This window comes from Plasmodium vinckei (genome assembly GCF_900681995.1).
Source record: "Plasmodium vinckei vinckei genome assembly, chromosome: PVVCY_14".
NCBI lineage: Eukaryota > Apicomplexa > Aconoidasida > Haemosporida > Plasmodiidae > Plasmodium > Plasmodium vinckei.
In genome coordinates this window covers 2,274,573-2,295,345 of record NC_051306.1, presented here as the reverse complement: position 1 = coordinate 2,295,345, position 20,773 = coordinate 2,274,573, and the positions used below count along the sequence as shown (strand labels likewise).

Here is a 20,773-nt window from a genome sequence, read left to right as displayed (position 1 = left end):
ATTTTTTAATGATAAAAACCTTTCTTTCAAAATAGTAAATTTTTTTAAAAAATTTGTTTTATATATATTCTCATTTATTTATGTAAGCACAAAACATATGTATCAAAAAAATATAACTTCTATAGATCATATGGTTTGACAAGTCTTACCATCTCTTGTTGTTATAACTACACTTTGCCAAATTAATTGATATATACATATATTATTAGTGTATATTTCTTAAGTTTCATAAAAAAAGGAAAGTAATAAAATAACATAAAGTAAATACCATATTTTTTACATAATACATATTTAACAATATAAAGAATTTTTATTTTCAAAAAAATAAAAAATTAACCCCCAAAAGGGAAGAAATAATAAAAGAAAGAGAAAAAGAGAAAAAAAAAAAAAAAAGTATCCATGCCGTTATCATATACAAATATATGTATACATGCACAACAGAAATATAAACTAATCCAATTTTGCTTAAACGTAAAAAATTAAAGTGAAAGAATATATAATAAGTATACATATTCATGCACATAAATAAGTGTCAAATTTAGTTAACAAATTGCTATGCTCTTTGAAATTGCAAATATTTAAATATAATTTTTAATATAATGTGAAGGGGAAGAAAACAAAACATATTTACACGTATACACATGTATATATATAATATATATATATACATATCTTTGGCAGTAAAATAATTTACTAATTTATTCCCACTAGTTGTTATATGTGCTAGTGTACTCATATTATCTGTATAGTCATATCTAATATAAACCAAAAAAAAGAAAAAAGGAACAAATACTTGTATATATAAATAGGCTATACATACAATGACAACACTTGCATATTTTTTATTTTCACAATTTTAATCATCTTTATCTTCAAATAATTATTGTACTCATTTTAAATTCCACTTCCATCAATGTCTCTAGTACTCTTTTCCATTGATAGACTAGTCTCATTATTTGTTGTATCAACATTTATACCATTTGGATCACCTATTTGATTAGTTTCATGATTTAATATGTAGTCAGATTTATTTGATATTTCATTTACATATAATATACCATCATTCTTCATAAGCTCATTATTAATATTGTTTGAATTATTTTCTTGTTGATTTATATTTATTATACCTCCTTTATTATTCAAATCTGGTATTGTTCTAACATTTGGAGTACTAGCCATATTTCCCATTCTATTCAAATTATTAACCTCATTTATTTTAGAAATATTTTCTACTCCATTCATTATTTCACCACTACTATTATTTGTCGCAGTTAAATTATTTTCATTCATTTCTGGAAACCCACCTGTCTCATTACCAAAGTTTTTTAAAACTTGACCTGGCTGACCACCTTGATAATTCATGTTATATGAATTAAACCCTGGATACATGCTCATATTATTATAAGGAGTAAAATTATTTGGAATATAATTAGGAAATCTCTTATACATATTCTTATTCATTTTATCGAAATTATAATTTTGATAATTATTTAAATTATAATTATAATTCATCATATCATTATTTGCATATGGATATTTTAAATTATACATATTGTTATACATAGGTGACCCATTCATATTATTTACTGAATTATTATTTCGGTCTGACATAAAAGAATTATATTTATTAATAGAATCATTATAATTTACATTATTTTCATTTTCATTACTTTTATTACTATTTGGATCGATGTTATTATTTTCATTATTTGGTCGGTTTACATTTGCCACGTCTCCCACTTCATTTCCATTCTCAGAAATAGTAACCTTTTCATTCTCATTGTCATTTCTTATTGTATTATTATTGCCATTTTGTACTATCCCATTCCTTAAGTTTACTCCCATTGTATCATCCGTGTATCCATTTTCAGTTTTGTCATCTTTAATAGTATTTGGATTACCATTCATTCCAGCATTATACATATACATCGATCCGTTATACATGTAATATTGATTATACATAGATGGATTATATATATATGGAAAATTATAATTATTTGGAGGAATCGTTTTTTGATTCCTCATATTAATTATATTATCATGCATATTATATGCTCCTGGCATATTAGGATTAAAAAAATTATTTATATGCATATTAGGATTAAAAAATTTACTATTATCTATATTATTATTTTTATAAAATTCATCATTTTGCAAACCATGATTATTCATACCATATCCACTAAATTGCATTTGATCTGCATCATATTTTGTTAATGAATTACTACGTGTACCATATTTTATTGAAACAATTGGTTTACTAGCTCTTTTTGTATAGGGTGCTCTTTTTACTTTTACTGGTTTTTTTATTTCATTTGGTATAGGATTATTTGGATCCATACCTTCTTCAATTATTATTTTTTTTTTTCTACCACGTTTTTTTTTTTCCGATTTTTTTTTTCTTCCTCTTTTTAATGGCACTTTTACAACTACACCACCATTCAAATTGTTTACATCATTAACAATCGGATAATTAGTATTATCAATCATAGTATTTAATCCTACCATTTGATTATCATTTATATTATTATCTATTCCTGAGGTATTACCATTTATATTTCCTCCATTCTTCCAATTTTCAAAATCATCTACATTCTCTTTTTGTGCATTTCTAGTTGCTAATCTATATGATCTATCATTTTTTTGATAAGATGTTTTTTGTAAAGAATAAGGATTAGTAATAATATTTTCATTTTTTTTTCTCCTCATTTTATCATTATCAAAACTGAAATGCTCAACTTGTTTATGTTGTCTTTTTTTAGAAGCATATAATAATTGTTCATTATTTAAATCATCATATAATTTCTTTTGTTGTTTTAATATTCGATTTCTATTTCTTCTTTCTCTACATATTTTATTATATCTTTCAATTATTATATCTCCCATAAATTTTGTATCAGCATGTCTCAACATATTATATCCTATCGTATATAATACATCATCATTGTCACAAACAAATTCAAATATACCTTGCTCTTCTCTTTCTACATATAATTTAAATTCAATACTAATTGTATCATTAAATATAAACCAATATTTATCATTATTAATTTTACCTAAATATCCATTATTATAATTTACTTCTTCAGTTAATAACATTTTTTTTAAATTATTACTTTCACATAAAACCAAATTTAATAACATTCGAATTATTCTTAATTTTGATATTATACTTAAATCACTCCATTCTAAAAATAACTTCTTACTTAATCCTGTTTCATCTTGTGTTTGTTCTGATTTTATTACCTGATCTGTTACTATCTCGGTTTTTGACTCATCATTATTCTTAATTTCATTCTTTATATTATGTTCTAATCCTAATGAATCCTTACAATTTACTTCATCTTCTTTCTTATCAATATTATTTTCTTCCTTAACAATGTTACTACCTTTTTCACCGTCGGAAAGGGTTTGCTCATTTTCACTATGCTCTTTTACTTCATTATGTTGTTCTTCATCTTCTGACTCATCATATTCTTCTCCTTCCTCTTCATGTGTTAGAACATCTTCATCAAATTCATTTGCATCATCGTTTGCATCATCGTTTGGGTCATCATGTTCTGCAAGCTCTTCATCCATTCCGTCCGTTTTTACTAAGTTTTTATTTTTTTTACCTCGCTTATCTTTTCTTTTTTTTGAATTACCCCCTGATCCATTTTTATCATTTTGCTTCTCATTCAATAATGGAAATAATTCATTAAAATTAACAACCTTTACTAAGGCATTTTGTTTATCCTGAAATATTCGGGATATATATTTATACATAAAAACTGATTTAGAATTAAAATAACGACCCAAAAGAAAAAACAATTTTAAAATTAAATTCCGTCCAAACTCTGTATTTTCTTTATTTTGAAACATTTCATCAATATCTTTAAAATTCCAATCAATTTTTATAATATTTTTATATATAGTTAAAAATAATAATACCATAATATAATTAGGATTATTAATAAATTCTATTTTTTCATCATCTGCATATTTATTTAATTTCATTTGTTTTATATATCCTTCTTTTATTTGTCTTTTTTTTTCTCTCTCCTCTAAAATTGCTTTTCTTTCTTCATTTGAATATATATAATCATCAAAATAACAATATTCCTCATTTTTTACATTTTTTATTTGATTTTTTCCAGATTTATTATTAGACACTCCTTTATCTTTGCCAGATTTTATATTCTTATTTTTTTTCAACAATTTGCTATTTCTACTATTTCTATTTATTACATTTTTTACATTTTTTTTATTTTTTATATTTTTAGATCTACTTAATCTACTTGATCGCCCTCGCTTATATCCTTCATCACTTTCATCGTCCTCTTCCTCTTCTTCCTCCTCCTCTTCTTCTTCTTCTTCCTCATCTTCCTCCTCCTCCTCTTCTTCTTCCTCTTCTTCCTCTTCTTCTTCGTCGTCACTTTCTACAATGGCTTTTCCCCTATACCTACTATTTCCATTTCTTCTGTCTTTACCTTTTTTATTTCTATCATCTTCGGAAGAAGAATAATCGTTTTCATTTTTTCCTTTTGCATTTTTTTTATTATTTATAAGACTTTTTTTTGTTGCATCTTTTTTATTAGATTGCTTTTTCAATGTTTCACTATCACAATTATTTGATTTATTTTTATTTTTCAAATTTTTCGATTGCTCATAATTATCATCGCTAAGCATATCATCGTCTGAGTCATTCTTTGATATATTACTATTTTTTTTTTTCACATTTTTTAATAAACTACTATTTCTTTTTAAACTATTACGTGTCACTGGTTCTGAATATTCTTTTGATTTATCATCTGAAGTTATTGAACTTGCATTTTTATTTTTTTTATTTGAATCATCACTACTTTTAGTTATGTTACTACTACTATTACTGTAATTATGTCTACCAGTTTTTATTTTATTGTTTGTTATATTTTTTTTTTTTTGATCATTAGCATCTCCTTTTTCATTCTTATTCATTTTTACATTATCTCGTGTGTTACTATCAATACTATTTCTTAAACTATTTTTTTTTTCTGGAATTTTTGATTTATTGTTAGATCCATTTACTGTTTTGCTTTTCATATTTTCATCAGTTTTATCATTTTTTTCAATATTTTTTTTATTTGGCATTACGCTATTTCCTCCTAATCTGGAAGATTTATTATGACGTGTATCTTTATTTTCACAATTATTTGTGTGCGTTTTTTTTTCAGAATATGTTATATTTTTTTCATCTTTATTTTTTATATTTCTTTTTTGTTGAACTTTCATTTTTCGAAATATGAAAATAAAAACACATATATCCGTATATATATATATTATTATATATATGTATACAAATACTCATTTGCGTTTCAATCTCACAATCGCTTATTATTAACTTGTTGTCAATTTGTATAATTATTTTGTGTCCCTTATGTTTTTCCCTGCCTCTTGTTACATAAAAACACAAAATCGCATTTGGCATATATGCATGCACATTTATTAGCAAATGCATGCATACATATAATCTGTTGTATATTATATATATGTATACTTTTTTTTATATACATTGGCTTTATATACAACTTAATATATATGTATATGTATATGTATGCACACATATATGCATACTCTCGATATATGCACAATTTTTTATTTTCATTAATATATACTACTTTAACTATTATATACTATATGTATGTTTTGTATACATTTTTTTTTATTTTTTTTGAAAATTTTTATCGTTATATGGTTAAATAGTATAATCATATGAAAATTATTTCATATTTTTACTAATTTTTACCCATTTTTTTTTTGTTTTAAGCTGCTCTTTATATGATAATAATATTTTTTATATACCATACAAGTCAACATGGAAAAACTATTACATAATAATATGTAATATGTAATATATAATATATATATATATATACATATATTTACATGTGTATCATTACATACCTATATAAACAAAACACAAATTATATATTATATATAATATACAAAAAGGGCATATCAAAGCAATTTTTATGTTAAATAATTATGCATTTTTTCCCAATTTATTTCAAAAAAAATGTAAAAAAAAGCAAAATTTTATATATAATAATATATTTATGGCAATAAAAATGAACGTACTATTTTAAGCAAAATTGCCCATATATATATGTATTAGTATTATGTATATGTTATATTATGTATATGTTATATTATATATTATTATACTATATATATATATAATATTATACTATACATATATAATAATAAGCGATATATTCCTTAAATAATATTTATATATGCATATATTATATGCTGAAATATGGCAATAATATATATATTGCTAATGGACACATTTTTAAAAAATTAATAAATTATAGTAAAAATATTTACATAATAATACTGAGAAAAATGTGAGAAAAAAAAAAAAAAAGTATAAAAATTTCTTAACAATATATATATAGGTAATATTTATTCTGCGCAAAAAAAATTATTATAAAAATATATTGAGAAAATATTTATAAGCATAACAAAAATAAATCCATATATATATTATAATATGAAAAATTATATTTTCTTTAAAAAAATTGTTTTAGCTACTTTCATAAATATATTATATATAATAAATAAGGGAAAATGAAAATTAATTAGGAATACATAAATTTTTTTTTGAATATCACTTTCCTATATCAACAAACCAAACATTTATATAATTTTATTCGTATTATACATTTTTACTATCACCTTTTTTTTTCCACATTTCAAATATAATCTTTTCATATAACCATAAAATATAAACACAACTATTTATATCTCATAAAAATTATGTCATATATATTATACTGGTTTGCTATTATATTCCCTTTAATATATAATAACATTAAAACTATTTTATGATTAATATGTTATGAAAATGCAACCAACAATTTTCTCACCCTTTTTAATGTGCACACTTAATGTAAAAACACTTTGATTTTTTTTTCATATCTCTTTCGAAATATTTTTTATTCACCAAATGCAAACACAATATTAATAATACCTATGTATATAAAAATATCTACACCGGTAACTATGGCACACTTTTAATGAATGAATAAATTATCTTTTCAAAAATAAACCTTAATAAAAATTATACCCTTAATTTTTAAATAATTCAAATATACACATAAAATATTTGCAAATATATATACTCCTTATTCTAACACCAAATTGATAAAATGAAAAAAAAAAAAAAAATGCATATATAAGGTAAATTTTGAATAGTGATCAAAATATGTTATATATTTTTAAGCCACACCATCAAATAGACAATGCTAACATATAAACGGTTTCTATATATGGGCAACAAATATTATATACGCAACAATATTGCTAATATTAATAGGAATAAACTATATTATCAATAGTAAACGAAACTCTCGTTTCATAATAGCCAACTCACGACACACACATATATGCAAGCATGCAACGATTGATTTCTTCTAAATATTTATTTATACAATAACAATTCTAAGAATTATCAATTATATATTTAACGCTTTTTACTTTTTTTTGAACATAGAAAATGCAAAAATATATGACCAGCATATATAAATGTATTTTTTATTTTATATCAATGCACAAAATGGTGCATATCCATACATCCTGTAGCCAACTTTAATATCCCTTTTTAATAAATCATATTTTTTTTTAATTACACTATAAGTTGTACATTTTCATATGTGTTTGTGTATCTCTTTTTCAGTCAACTATTTTTTTTTGAATGTCATGCATATATATATATTATTTTGCAATTATTATTTTACCACTTTTTTCCACATTTCATTGTAACCCGGTTTTCCTCAACAAATTTAAATTCACAATTGATAGTTTGTGAAAAGTGAAAAAGCCGCATATGCATATAATACACTTTTTACAACATCAGTTGTTCTCCCTTAATTTTGTATGCATATCTAATTTTTCATTTTTTTTTATATTTTTTACTACATAAGCAATAGTATATAATGTGTCAAAACACTTTTATTAATAAAATAAACATAATAAAAATATATTTTGTGTTTAGTATTATTATTTTAACATATTCTTGGGGATATCCCATTAAATCACTCACGAAAAAAACAAATAATACATACAATTATATGCATATATATATTGTGTAACAATTTGTAAATATTTTGTTGTGTAAAAAAAAATATATATAGCTATGTCAATATTTAAGCTTATAAATTTACAGCTGTTTTTATATACATATATAATAACATTTTTTCAGGCTTGAAATATCAATTAATCATAAATTACATTTTTCCACACATATATATGATAATATATTGTTACACTAAAATGTAAGGCTTTGTTAAAATTTTATCTCTTAATCGGGTTTCACCTTCCTTTTTTTTGTGCCTTTGAAAAGTTCTCTATAACAAAAATTGAAAGCCAAAAAAAAATTATAATAAAAAAAAAAAAAAAAAAAAAAAAATATATATATATATATGTTTGAAACATGTTTTAACCTGAAAAAGGAAGATATAGTTGGGAAAATGCATGGGATAAGTATTGGTAAAATAGAGGCCAATAAAAAATCCTTAGACAATATCTCATATATAGATATTGAGTCGTCTTTTAAAAGCTTCGAAATTAAAAACATAAAATGTGTAAGTATATGAATATATTAAATCATAAAAGAGCTAGCCAAATTGGTGTAAATTTATTTTAAAATAAAAAAAAAAACAGCCATTTCAAAATTAAAAAAAAAAAATATGCACAATTTTATATGTCTATACATATGGATGTTTTTTTTTATAATTTTTTTTTTCGTACTTGTAATGAGTCCTGGTATGCCACTCGAGCAAGAGTAAGAGCAATCTTATAATATACTCCCATTTTGTTAGAGGATATATTATTCTTATTATTACTATTTTCATTTTTACCAATGGAAGTAGGTTGATTTTCCAATTCGTCCTGTTTCATATACGAATGAAACTTTTGTATGACTGCCTCATTTATATCAGATATATGTTCACATTTTTTCCCTTGCATATAATGGATACTACACTCTAAATTATTTAAAATATTATTAAACACATATACACTATTCTTTGGTATTTTTATGTATATACTTATATTTGATATGGATATAAATTTGTTCATATTTTTTATAGTTTCATTTATATAGTGTGTAAAAGCCTCTCTCATTAACCCTAAGGTCTCATAATCTGATATACGACTTTTTAAAGGTATATTATAATAAAGTAAAAAATCAAAATCATCCTTTCCTTTTATCGAATAAATAAGCAAATTATTATCTTCTTCAGATATAGTATTTAAATTCTTTATATCATACTCATTAGCATTAAATATATTATATACATAATCTGAAAAGTTTGAACATAACCCTAAAAAATTTCTCAAATGAGAAATATAAACGGAACTAATAAAATTAGCTTGACTTGATACATTCACAATTTGCTTATTTGTTTTCTTTTTTTGTCTTTTTAAATCATTAATCATTGAATTATTAATATATATAATACCCCATTCAATAAATGAAACTGCTGTTTCAATTGTATTTTCAAAATTATTATAAAAATATATATCCTGTCCATTAGGAAATATAGTTATGAGGTTAATATTTTTAGGTATTTCATATGTTGGTCTTTTTAAAATATTACTAAAAACTACATCATCAAATATGTTAGTAAACTTTGTAACTTTATCTAAGATAATTAATCTTGTTTTATTAGTTATTTTATTTATTTCATTATCCTTAATATATTTTCCATTTTTTTTTTCAGATATTTCATATATATTTATATTACTTATTGTTTGTTGATATATATTTATTTGAAATATATTTAATAACTTTTCTATAAAATCTTTCATATACGGATAATAAAAATCTGTGTAAAAATCCCAAGTGGCAATACCAATGTTGTTATCCCTACTCAGAGAAGCATCATCACTTTTATTCATTTCACTTTCCTTTCTATTTTTTTTGTGACTATATTCTGTATGTTGTTCCTTTTTGTAGTTCTCATTATTGTACAAACTGCTAGCCAAATAAAAATTCAAATCGATCTCAGGTACAAAATTTAGCAACCTGCTACGTGATTTTAAAAAAATAAAATTTCCTATTACATTCCATGCTTCTTTTACAAATTTCTCATAATAAATATTTGCATCCTTATTTATTTCAATCTTTTTATGTAATATTTCAATAATATTACTTGTTGATAATATAAAATGGGATTCGCTAACTTTTTCATCATTCTCGTCTATATATATATAATATGTATTGTTAATAAAATTGGTAGCACTATTTTTTTGGGGGGTTAACAGTTTATTTTTGCAAATACTTGAATATTTACTATTTTCATAATTTTTTATTTTATCAAAATCAATTAAGTCTAATTTTATGTCAAATAAATCATTTTCTTTAATAAAATAATTCAATCTATCTTCTTCTTTTTTTTTTATATCTGATATTATTTTTTTATCCATATATTCTTTCAACTTTGATCCAAAAGCATTAGAACTTATTTTACCTTTACACCCACAAACAATATATATGTTAATAATTAAATTCGAATTCTCCAACCTATTCTCATTTTCTATTATATCTTTTTTATATGATCCATTTTTATGCACATTTTGAATATAACCTAATACATGCTCTAATTTTTCTACTGGCAATTTATGTCTTTCATATTTGTTCAGAGAATATATAATAAATATATACACAAATAATGATATCGTATAAAAAAATACGCAATAACTTCGTGTATTCATATTTTTTTTTATATTCCTAAACAAAATAAATACCACACACCTTAAACATTAAAATATATATGTGGTAATTTAATATGCAAAATATGTTTTGCCCACATATGTATATAAATGTGTATATCCGTCTATATATATACCCAGTCGCAACAAATGTATAATTATATGCATATACCTATTGTACCTTCTATAATAAACAAGATAATGCTATGTTTAATAAGAATAAGTAATAAATTGGTTAAATCGGAAAAAAAAAAATAAAAACAATAAAAAGCTTTTAATTATATTCTGTTTTTAAATGAAATTTCTTCCTGCATATTCTTTCCCGTGGCTAGTATTAAAGCGCCTTTTTTGTTTGCCAATTTTATTTCAATGTAAATCAAATCACTGTAGTTTTATCTTTACATTATTTTTTTCCCACACATTAAATAATAGCAATGTGGCTTTAAAAAAATAATCAAACTTATATCTGCCAAGTTATACCAATTTCCTAAATTCTTCAATTAGGTTCCATTGCTATTACTATATTTTTTCAATAATAAAAATAGGGGCATTGCTATTTCACAATTTTAAAATTTACAAAAACATATCTCATGTTTTTTTTTTCAAAACTTTATTAATATAATATTTTTAATTATTTTTGTGTGTGTTATATATATAATACAGTATATGCACATCCATATTTTTTTATATGCAAATCATAAATCCATGTACAACACCTTTTCTCCCTCTAAAAAATATAATATAGATAATTACATAGTTTTACTAAATAATGTGTGACAATTTTTAGGTATTTCACTTTTTTCCCTTTTAATATTTTTTTTTTTTTAATTCCAATTTCTTTACAATAATGCCAAAAATTTATGACTTGTTCATAATATAATTGAGTATTAGAATAATATTTTAAAAAAATGCATATAAATTAAGCAATTGCTTATTCAAATAATAATTCGGGAAAAAACAAATATATCTCATATTCTATTTATAATTTAAAAAAATATATCATTTAGAAAATATCTCAATTAAACTTATTACAAAATTTTAGCATAATATCCAAAAAGAAATAAAATTATAAATAAAAACTAGACATATTATAAAATTACTAATCAATATGTTTCATTCATGAAAAAGCCATCTAAAATTATATTATTTCTTTGAGAATTACCACACCAAAAACTGCAAATGCAATATCACATTTGTTTCAGCTCTATAAATACATATACACATATATATGAGCGTATACAATTTTCAAAGGAACCCCACAAAGCTTTGTACTAGCTTAAAGAGACTTCCAAAAAAAAGTGAATTTATAATTTTATTCCTATTTCTCTATACCTACAATATTTCCTTTTGTTTTTCATAGAATATGTAAATAGCTTAGAGTTAACATTGTATATGCATATATATTTATAATAGGAGAAAATTATCATATATGAAATTTAGTGCTATTAAATAATTGAAATCAAATTTTGACAATATTGCTAACTTTTCAAAGGTATGTGATCGTAATTTTTATTAATTCTACTATTGTTGTAGTTATAAAATGTAAGCAATTTCATATATCTTCACCTTTACTATTATATAGACATATAAAGATAGCATTTTTAATCGAATGTAGACATTATATGAACTTTATTTTTTTTATATCCTTTTTTTTCCACATCCCTTCCATTATAGTTTCACATTCTATCATTTTCTTTTGTTTTATTTATAAATTGCACAGCTATATTTTAATACTATGTATATACAAATTTCGATGAATTTTTTGAAAGCTTATAAAATATCGCTCTCGTAAAATAAATTCAATTTTAAAAAAGAATGTTTTACTTTAAGAGTTAACACAATTAACTCTTTTCTTTATTATGTTTAATGGCTATTTTGTTGATTTTCTCTTCTTTTTAAAATTAAATCGATATATAACTTTCATAAATGCATATAATGTGCAAATATGTATATGCACATAAATGTGGGTATATCTATAAAAACAGTTATTAAAAATTGAAAAACAGATAATTTCAATTTTTATTTGTAAATTTAACAAATTTATATATCATTATATATATATATTTCTTATGGATTTACATAATTATTTAACCTACATTTATTTGTATGAATAATAAATTGTGTATGTAGTAATTATTAATTTTTATATAATACCATATTTTCTTATACAAATTGTGTAATAAATTAAATCATTATAAATACATCGAATGGAAAGTAAAAATCGGAAAAACAAAATAAATCAATATAAAAATGTTAATGTATTACTAAAAAAACAATGAGTCAAAAACTCTTTATTTTTTTATAAGAAGAAATATATTTGTATATACATATAAATAAGCATATATGGTGCAAAAGATAAATAAAATATATTATATATATAATATAAATGGAATTATATATAATATTATTATGCGCAAATTTTACTATTATATATAAACAAAATAAAGTATACTCATAATAAATTAACGATTCCCTAGAAGGCCATTTTTAATACGTCATATAAAAAGTATAAATTTCCCTTTTTTCTTTTTTTTCATTTTATTTACTATTTTCATTTTCCTTGTTTTTTTTTTAATTTTTATTATATTAATTCTACAAACAAACTTATATTAATTTATTATCCCATTTAACAGCAAAATATATATATATATTTTATTTTTTGTTATTATATTATTTTTTTTATTTTTTTTTATTATTTTATTTTTTTATGAACATTCATAATTTTTTCATAAAAAAAAGCTATAAAATATATAAAATAAAAATTATTGACAATTCAAAAATAAAAATATAATCAGTAAAATAAAACAAAACAACCCAATAATACCAGACCAAACTATTATTTACAAAGGTACAATACATAAACAAAATTTATATACATATTAAAAAAGAGAAAACTTACATATAGCTATTTTTTTTAACAAGTTATAATCAAATTGTTTGTAAAAAATTACGCATTCAAATTATAAAACTGTGGATATATATAAGAGCAACAAACGTGTGCACGTTATTAGCATTATATGTATATATCGTTTTAAAAACAAATCATAAGCATTTAAATTAATAAATATCAAAACTCATTGTATTTTTTAATTTATTTTGTAGGAATAAAACACTATTTTTTATTGTACAGTTTGGGAATATATATATATACACACACGAATAATATAACATTCTGAACTATATCCATCACAAGCTGTAAAAAATGTATGATTCAAACGGAAATAATGCTGGCTCAACTTATGGAGCTGTATATAATAGCGGGGGCTATGGCTATAACAATGGAAAAGAACAAGGAAGCAAAGACTATTATAATTCGAAAACTCAAGCTACCCCACCTAATGGCGGATTATATGATGAACATTCTCTTAACGAATATACATCAACAAAAATAAGACATGGATTTATTAGAAAAGTATATTCAATATTATCATTACAACTTCTTATAACTTTTGGAGTTTCAACCTTAGCTGTTTTATATAAACCCTTCAACACGTTTTTAATAGCCAATCATGTATTATTTCTCGTATTAGGAATAGCATTCAGTATTCCAATAATGCTTTCATTAATATGTTTTCCAAATATAGCAAGAAAATATCCACAAAACTATTTTGTATTATTAGCAATAACGACAGGAATAACAATAATTGTTGCATTAACTAGCGCTATCATAAATTCAGAAGTATTTTTCTATTCGCTAGGAACAACATCGGTTGTAGTTATAGGGCTTACTATATTTGCATTTCAAACAAAATGGGATTTTACAGGATGGTATGTATACGTTTTTATAGCATTCTTAATATTATTATTTTTGGGAATTATAGGTATTTTTATTAGAAACAAAATATTTAATTTAGTCTTTGCTGGTTTTAATGCCCTTGTATTATCTGTATCAATTATTGTTGACACACAACTAATTATTGGAGGAAAACATAAAAGATTCGAATTTACAGTTGATGATTATATATTTGCTACCTTATCCTTATATATGGACATTGTTGATTTATTTCTTTCTATAGCATCAATTTTTTCAAATACACAATAATAATGTAGTAATAAAATAGATATATAGAGGGATCACCAAAAAAAAAAAAAAAAAAAGGAATCCAATCAACCGATTTGACAAACACTGGAAATTATATGTATATAGATATGTTTCATTATTACATTAATTTTCAAAACATATTTTTCTCCTTTAATTTGTATTCACGTTTATATATAATGTTATATCAATAATTTTAATTTCCTACTATTTTTTGTGCATTTTAAATAAATTTTAATTTTTAATATATTAAAATATTTTCATATTAAAAAAAAAAATATTAATACAATGCAAAAATATTAAATTCTTATTTTTATATCTATTATGGATTGCGTCAAACCAAAATGTATATATATATGACAGCATTCCACAAAATATAATTTTTTTATATGATGCTTATTAATTTATGGCCTTTTTATATTTATTATACATATATATTATAAGCGTAAACCAAATTATACAATTGTGTTGTGATCCCATAAATATCACATATGTCCATTCTTTTGATGTATTATATATATTATTTATAAATAAACTTTTCTCAAAAATATTTTTTTCTTTTTTTAAATATTCTTTAATTAATTATGATCAAATTATCATACAATATCATATAAAACTTTCCTATGAACTATTAGAAACATTTTTATGTCTAAAAATAGACTAAACAAAATAAGTACTACCATTTTTAAGACTGAATTTTTGCAAACGTTAAATATTTAATTTGAAAACAAAGTGATGATAACATAGATGGAAAAAAAAAACAAAAACAAGGAAAATATCGTAACAAAATAAAAGTTTAAACAAAACAAACGTGTCATCCAAAAAATTAAACTGGATTACACGGACTTAAGGCAAAATTGCCTACACGTAGTAACAATAAATGGGCAAGTTTCACAAAGAAAAAAGAAAAAAATATAATTCTACAAATTATATCTCTACAAATTCTATTCCAAAACATACTACTTTTTGAACTCTTTCGATGGATCTATGAAATGTATCCACTTATTCTTTCCCAAGTATTTTTAATATTAAATTTTGTCGAATTTGTAATGTTAGCTGATTTTATTGAGTCCTCATTTGAAGTACTATTTTTAATATCCATTTTTTCTGTTTCATTTGTATTACTAAAATGATGTTCATTTACATCATTTATTAAATCGGATGTTTTATTCATATTATCTTTTTCATTGTTTGTATTTGAATTATTAAATATAACACCACTACTTCTCATTTGGACAATACTACAATCACTATTCATTGATGTACTTCTCTTAACTAATTCAGATTGACTTCTTTCTGAAATATAACGTGCATCATTTTCTTTTCTTTTTTTCCCTTTTTGGGAATACTTATTTGATACTACATCATCAAAGTTTGTTTGTTTTTTTTTATTAAAATCGATATTTTCATAACTTACAAATTCTCTAGATATTTTCTTCTCAATTGTTTGGGTATCATTGGTTTCTTCTTTTTTGTTTTCATTTTTGTCTATTTCATCTTCTTTTTCATCTCCTTCATTTTTCCATCCTTTATTCAGATTACTTAAATCTAACAATTTGTAAAAATAATTTTTTGCTGCATAGTATAATTTCTTATACCATGGAGAATGCGCATCTTCCGTATTGTCAAATTTAAAATAAGTACACGAACTTATATCATTGAATTTATTTTTGCAAGAACCTTTTTTATCACTTAAATATTCCCCTGTCTTGGCTTTTATGTTTTCATATTCCAAATATAATTTATCTCTCCAACTTAATTCAATTTTTGGGGGTTTAATTTCTTCCTGTTTTTTAATATTAAAAACGGATGTAGACATTTCCTTAGAGTAGGTATAAAACTCGGATAATTTTTGCATTTTTTAAAAAATATTATATAAGTGTATATTTATAAAAATGATAAAGTAATAATATATTCTCAATTTTTAACAATTCGAAAATTTAAAAAAAAATGTCAATGAATTGTCAATTTTTAGGGTCAAACATAGCGAAATCAACCAAATAAGAAAATTAAAAAAGACCAAATATATTAAATATATCAAAACATGCCAAACAAATAATTTAAAATAAAATAGAATAAAACAAAATTAACCAACGTCAAAATTATATATTTTATAGACAATGATATAGATATGTTTTCCAAAAAAACAAACTTTTAATATTAGTAAATAATTTTTAAAATGACCAAATATTTTATTTTATATAAAAAAAAAAATAATACACACAAAAAATATCCATAAATATATTAAGAGAAAGCTAGTAATATTAAGACTATATATGACCACACACAGGTGTGTGCCAATTAAAAAGTATATTTTTTTACATGACCATTTTTTTTTTTTTAATAAAATGTTAATAAAAAAACTCTAAAAATTGCTATTTTATATTGCAATGTCATATAAAAGCTGTATTTTAGTTAGCTATTTACTAATTGTAAAAAAAAAATATTGCGATACAATATGCTCACAAAATAAGCTTTATCATATATTTAAATAAATTCGTATACTTTTAAATATATATTTATCAAAATATTCCACAAACCTTTTAAACCTATGTGTGTCTCTTATTTTACTATTATCCATGTTCGTTTATTCTACACATAACATTATGAAAAAACAAATTAAAACAAAATAAATAATATATATATATATATATATGTATAATTATATTGGCATTTATGAGTTTATTTTCCTCCCTATTTAATCCCATACAACACTCATTATTACTACTCTTTAAAATGTTAATTCTTAAAACCTTTTATAAAAAATAAAAAAATGCTTTAACATAACTCATCGTAATAATAAAAATATATATATACTTATGACAAACCAATATGCCAATATTTAATTGGGTATGCATAATAATGGATTTAAATATGCGTATAAAAAAAAAGTAGAAATTTTCGACTGCTAAGAGGTTAAATTGTTCTATATAGGAGGAAAATATTATTTATATAAACCGTAATGTTCAAGTTATATATAATTTAAGAATGTAACATGTTCTTACCATAATGTTTTGAAATAAAAAAATAAATATTAAATTTTTTTAAAAAAATAATAAAATCAAAGTTAAAAACAAAATATAATATAATAAAATAAATAAAAATAACAATACAAAAGTATTTATAGAAGGTACTTTGCAAAATATGTCAAGATAAAAAATAAAATTTTTTGTGCAAATATAATAAGAGTATTTTATTTATTGAATAAAAAGCAAAAAAAATTAATAATTTTTAAATATTGTATTTTAAAAAGTGAAAAAAAAGAGAATGTAGTCTTTATAATTTATATATTACCTTTCAAATTATATATTCTATATATAATAAGTACTATAATAAATTATTTCCTTCATTCTCTGATATATTTTAATATATTAGTGAACAAAATGAGCCTTGTTAAGTTAATCTACTTAATTGTAACGCCATTAGGAATTGCTCTTCTTATATCATGCTTACTTAAAATAAAATTTTTAGTAAATTTCAGTTTCACATTTTGCAGAAAACAAATTGGAGACACACCAATAAGAATAGTATCATTAATATTAATTTTAAATTTTATGTTATTTATTACTGAATCTTATAAACTAAAATATGGACTAAAGCATTTATATAATCACAATGATCCAATATCAGGAGTATCACCAGATCATTTAAAAATGTACAAATGGAGGCATGAAAGAAATTGGTGGATTGGCTTATCAAATTTTTGTATTTGGCTAATCTTATGGAGATTTACCGGTATTATAAATAATTATGTTATCTATATGGATCAGCTTAAAAAGAAACTTTCACAAGTATCAACTATTTAAAGGGTATAAACCAGAAGGCTAGAGCCTGATTTTTTTTCGATTTTTTTTTTCCTATTTTTTTTTCAATTTTTTTCGTTTCTATTGTTTTAACTTTTTTATTATTTTTTACTATTTTTCACCTCTATCCTTTGCTACCCCTTTTATTCACCTATTTTGTGTTCATTCATTTTTTTGAATTTTGGGGCATTAACAAAATAATGTGTGCAATTATTTTTGTAACTTTGCCTTTTTTAGAAAAGGTCACCAGACCCCCCAAAAAAATGCACCAATGAATTCTTTCCTTATTATGTTTTTAATGAAAATTAACATTTCAACTTCATTTTTTTTCTGTTATACCAACATAATATTTTTTAAATCATAAAAAATAATAAACTATTTATAGACAACTAAAAAGGTTATATATAAACATTTTTTTAAATCACCTTTGAAATATTCTATATACAAACATATTTATCATTATCAAGTAGACTAACCATTATGTCGTAATTAATTTAGTGCAAAAAAAAAGAGCAGATTAGTTGGTACTTTACCCCAAATGTGCAAATATTATTATGGATAACAACCATATAAGCATTCGCATTTTAACTAATTTCAATAAATAAGCCATAAAAGAAGCTCGTTTTTTTTTTTTAAAATATTCAGTAATAAATTATTTGAAGACACAAATTGTGTTGTTTTAACAAAAAAAAAGGGGGAAATATTGTATAAACATTTGAAAAAGTAAAAACCATATATAATTTTGAAAAAGTAAAATCATATACAATTTTGAAAAAGTTCACGTTTCAAACAAGTGACAAGCATTGTTGCCTAATTTACTTCCTCTGCTCTGCTTCAGAAGGGAGCATAGACGCATATGGAACTGCGTTTGGCGGTATTGAATTAAAGTTAGGATTGTTATAAGGAAAATACATAGGGGGTACAGTAGTCATCATGTTTGGTTGAGAATTGGGGGGAGGAGGATTATGAGATTTAAAATTTTTATTTTTTGGAAATTTATTATTATTGTGATTAAAATTAGGAGGGTATGGATTAAATTGACCAAAAGGTGGAGAAGGCCAAATATTATTATTAATATTGTCTTGTTGTAATGTTACTGTTAAATTACATCCATTTAATTCTAGACCATCTTTATATTTTTCAGCTGCATTTTTTGCAGCTGTTAATGTAGCATATGAAATAAAAATTTTAGAATCTTTTGGTATCATTTTAAATGATTTAATTTCTCCAAATTTTTTAAAACATTCTTTAACATTTTCAACTCTTATTGAATCACTAATACCTTGTATACATATTTTATTAGCCATATTTTTTTCATCATTATTCTTATTTTTATATCTATTTAATATACTTTCTGCTAATACATCATTTTCACCTGTATATCTACTTTTAATACTTTGGTTAGCTAGTGATTTATTCAAATGAATTTCTTTATGTAAATATGGACATTCATCTCCACGATTACATGCATTTTTCCGCCAAAAACTACACACTCTTGCCATATTTCTTTTAAAATATGGATCTCTTCTTTTTAATTTTGATAAATCCATATTTCCATGATTAATTTTGTCATACGTATCTGTAGATATATTTTTTTCTAGCTGTTCTAAAAAAAAATTTCTATTCGTTTCATTTTCTGGCAAGGTAATACTTGTTTCAAGGAATTTATCCCTGACTTGTACAGGTAAATTATATTCTAAATCAAATAAACATGTTTGACATACATTTTTTACTTTTGCACATTTATTACATATTATTGTTTGTTTATATCTTGCATTATGACCAGGTTTCCATCGAAATAAAGTAAATGCATTTTTACAAATTTGACATTCTTTTCCATTCTCTTCTCTTATTATTCTAACATAAGGATTTTCTCCTAAACAAGTTTCACATAATATTGGCAAATCAGAATTTTCATATCCTTGTTTTTTTACATCCGATCTTACATTATGTCCATATCTATCCATCGTTTCCTCGAAGTTTATTTAATAACTCATGCTATTTCAAAAGTATATTCATATATATATGTATGTAAATTTATTACAATGAATGTTTAAAAGTAGTAAACAAATTTGACTTAAACTTTTCAATCATATTCCTACTTATAATTAAATTGGGTGACTTTTTCTCATAGTGATTTTAAAAGATCAAAATGTTTACCCCTATTTTATATTTTTTTAAGTTATAAAAATAA

At 22.3% G+C, this 20,773-nt stretch overlaps 6 protein-coding genes across 6 annotated transcripts; 2 read left to right on the top strand and 4 right to left on the bottom strand.

The window, feature by feature from the left end:
• Positions 1 to 894: 894 nt before the first annotated feature.
• PVVCY_1406370 (conserved Plasmodium protein, unknown function) lies at positions 895 to 5,109 on the bottom strand (the record flags this gene model as incomplete). Its single annotated transcript, XM_008624397.2, has 1 exon — positions 895 to 5,109. One exon carries the CDS (start codon positions 5,107 to 5,109, stop codon positions 895 to 897), a length of 4,215 nt encoding a protein of 1,404 aa, XP_008622619.2.
• Positions 5,110 to 8,323: 3,214 nt separating this feature from the next.
• PVVCY_1406360 (conserved Plasmodium protein, unknown function) lies at positions 8,324 to 10,740 on the bottom strand (the record flags this gene model as incomplete). The annotated part of the gene is made up of 3 exons (XM_037634917.1): positions 8,324 to 8,369; positions 8,466 to 8,581; positions 8,773 to 10,740. 3 exons carry the CDS (start codon positions 10,738 to 10,740, stop codon positions 8,324 to 8,326), a joined length of 2,130 nt encoding a protein of 709 aa, XP_037490955.1.
• Positions 10,741 to 13,939: 3,199 nt separating this feature from the next.
• PVVCY_1406350 (bax inhibitor 1, putative) lies at positions 13,940 to 14,779 on the top strand (the record flags this gene model as incomplete). The annotated part of the gene is made up of 1 exon (XM_008624399.1): positions 13,940 to 14,779. One exon carries the CDS (start codon positions 13,940 to 13,942, stop codon positions 14,777 to 14,779), a length of 840 nt encoding a protein of 279 aa, XP_008622621.1.
• A 982-nt stretch (positions 14,780 to 15,761) lies between these two features.
• Positions 15,762 to 16,634, bottom strand: PVVCY_1406340 (conserved Plasmodium protein, unknown function; the record flags this gene model as incomplete). Its single annotated transcript, XM_008624400.1, has 1 exon — positions 15,762 to 16,634. One exon carries the CDS (start codon positions 16,632 to 16,634, stop codon positions 15,762 to 15,764), a length of 873 nt encoding a protein of 290 aa, XP_008622622.1.
• A 1,525-nt stretch (positions 16,635 to 18,159) lies between these two features.
• On the top strand, positions 18,160 to 18,582 carry PVVCY_1406330 (conserved Plasmodium protein, unknown function; the record flags this gene model as incomplete). Its single annotated transcript, XM_008624401.2, has 1 exon — positions 18,160 to 18,582. One exon carries the CDS (start codon positions 18,160 to 18,162, stop codon positions 18,580 to 18,582), a length of 423 nt encoding a protein of 140 aa, XP_008622623.2.
• An 812-nt stretch (positions 18,583 to 19,394) lies between these two features.
• On the bottom strand, positions 19,395 to 20,546 carry PVVCY_1406320 (pre-mRNA-splicing factor RBM22, putative; the record flags this gene model as incomplete). Its single annotated transcript, XM_008624402.1, has 1 exon — positions 19,395 to 20,546. One exon carries the CDS (start codon positions 20,544 to 20,546, stop codon positions 19,395 to 19,397), a length of 1,152 nt encoding a protein of 383 aa, XP_008622624.1.
• Positions 20,547 to 20,773: the final 227 nt, after the last annotated feature.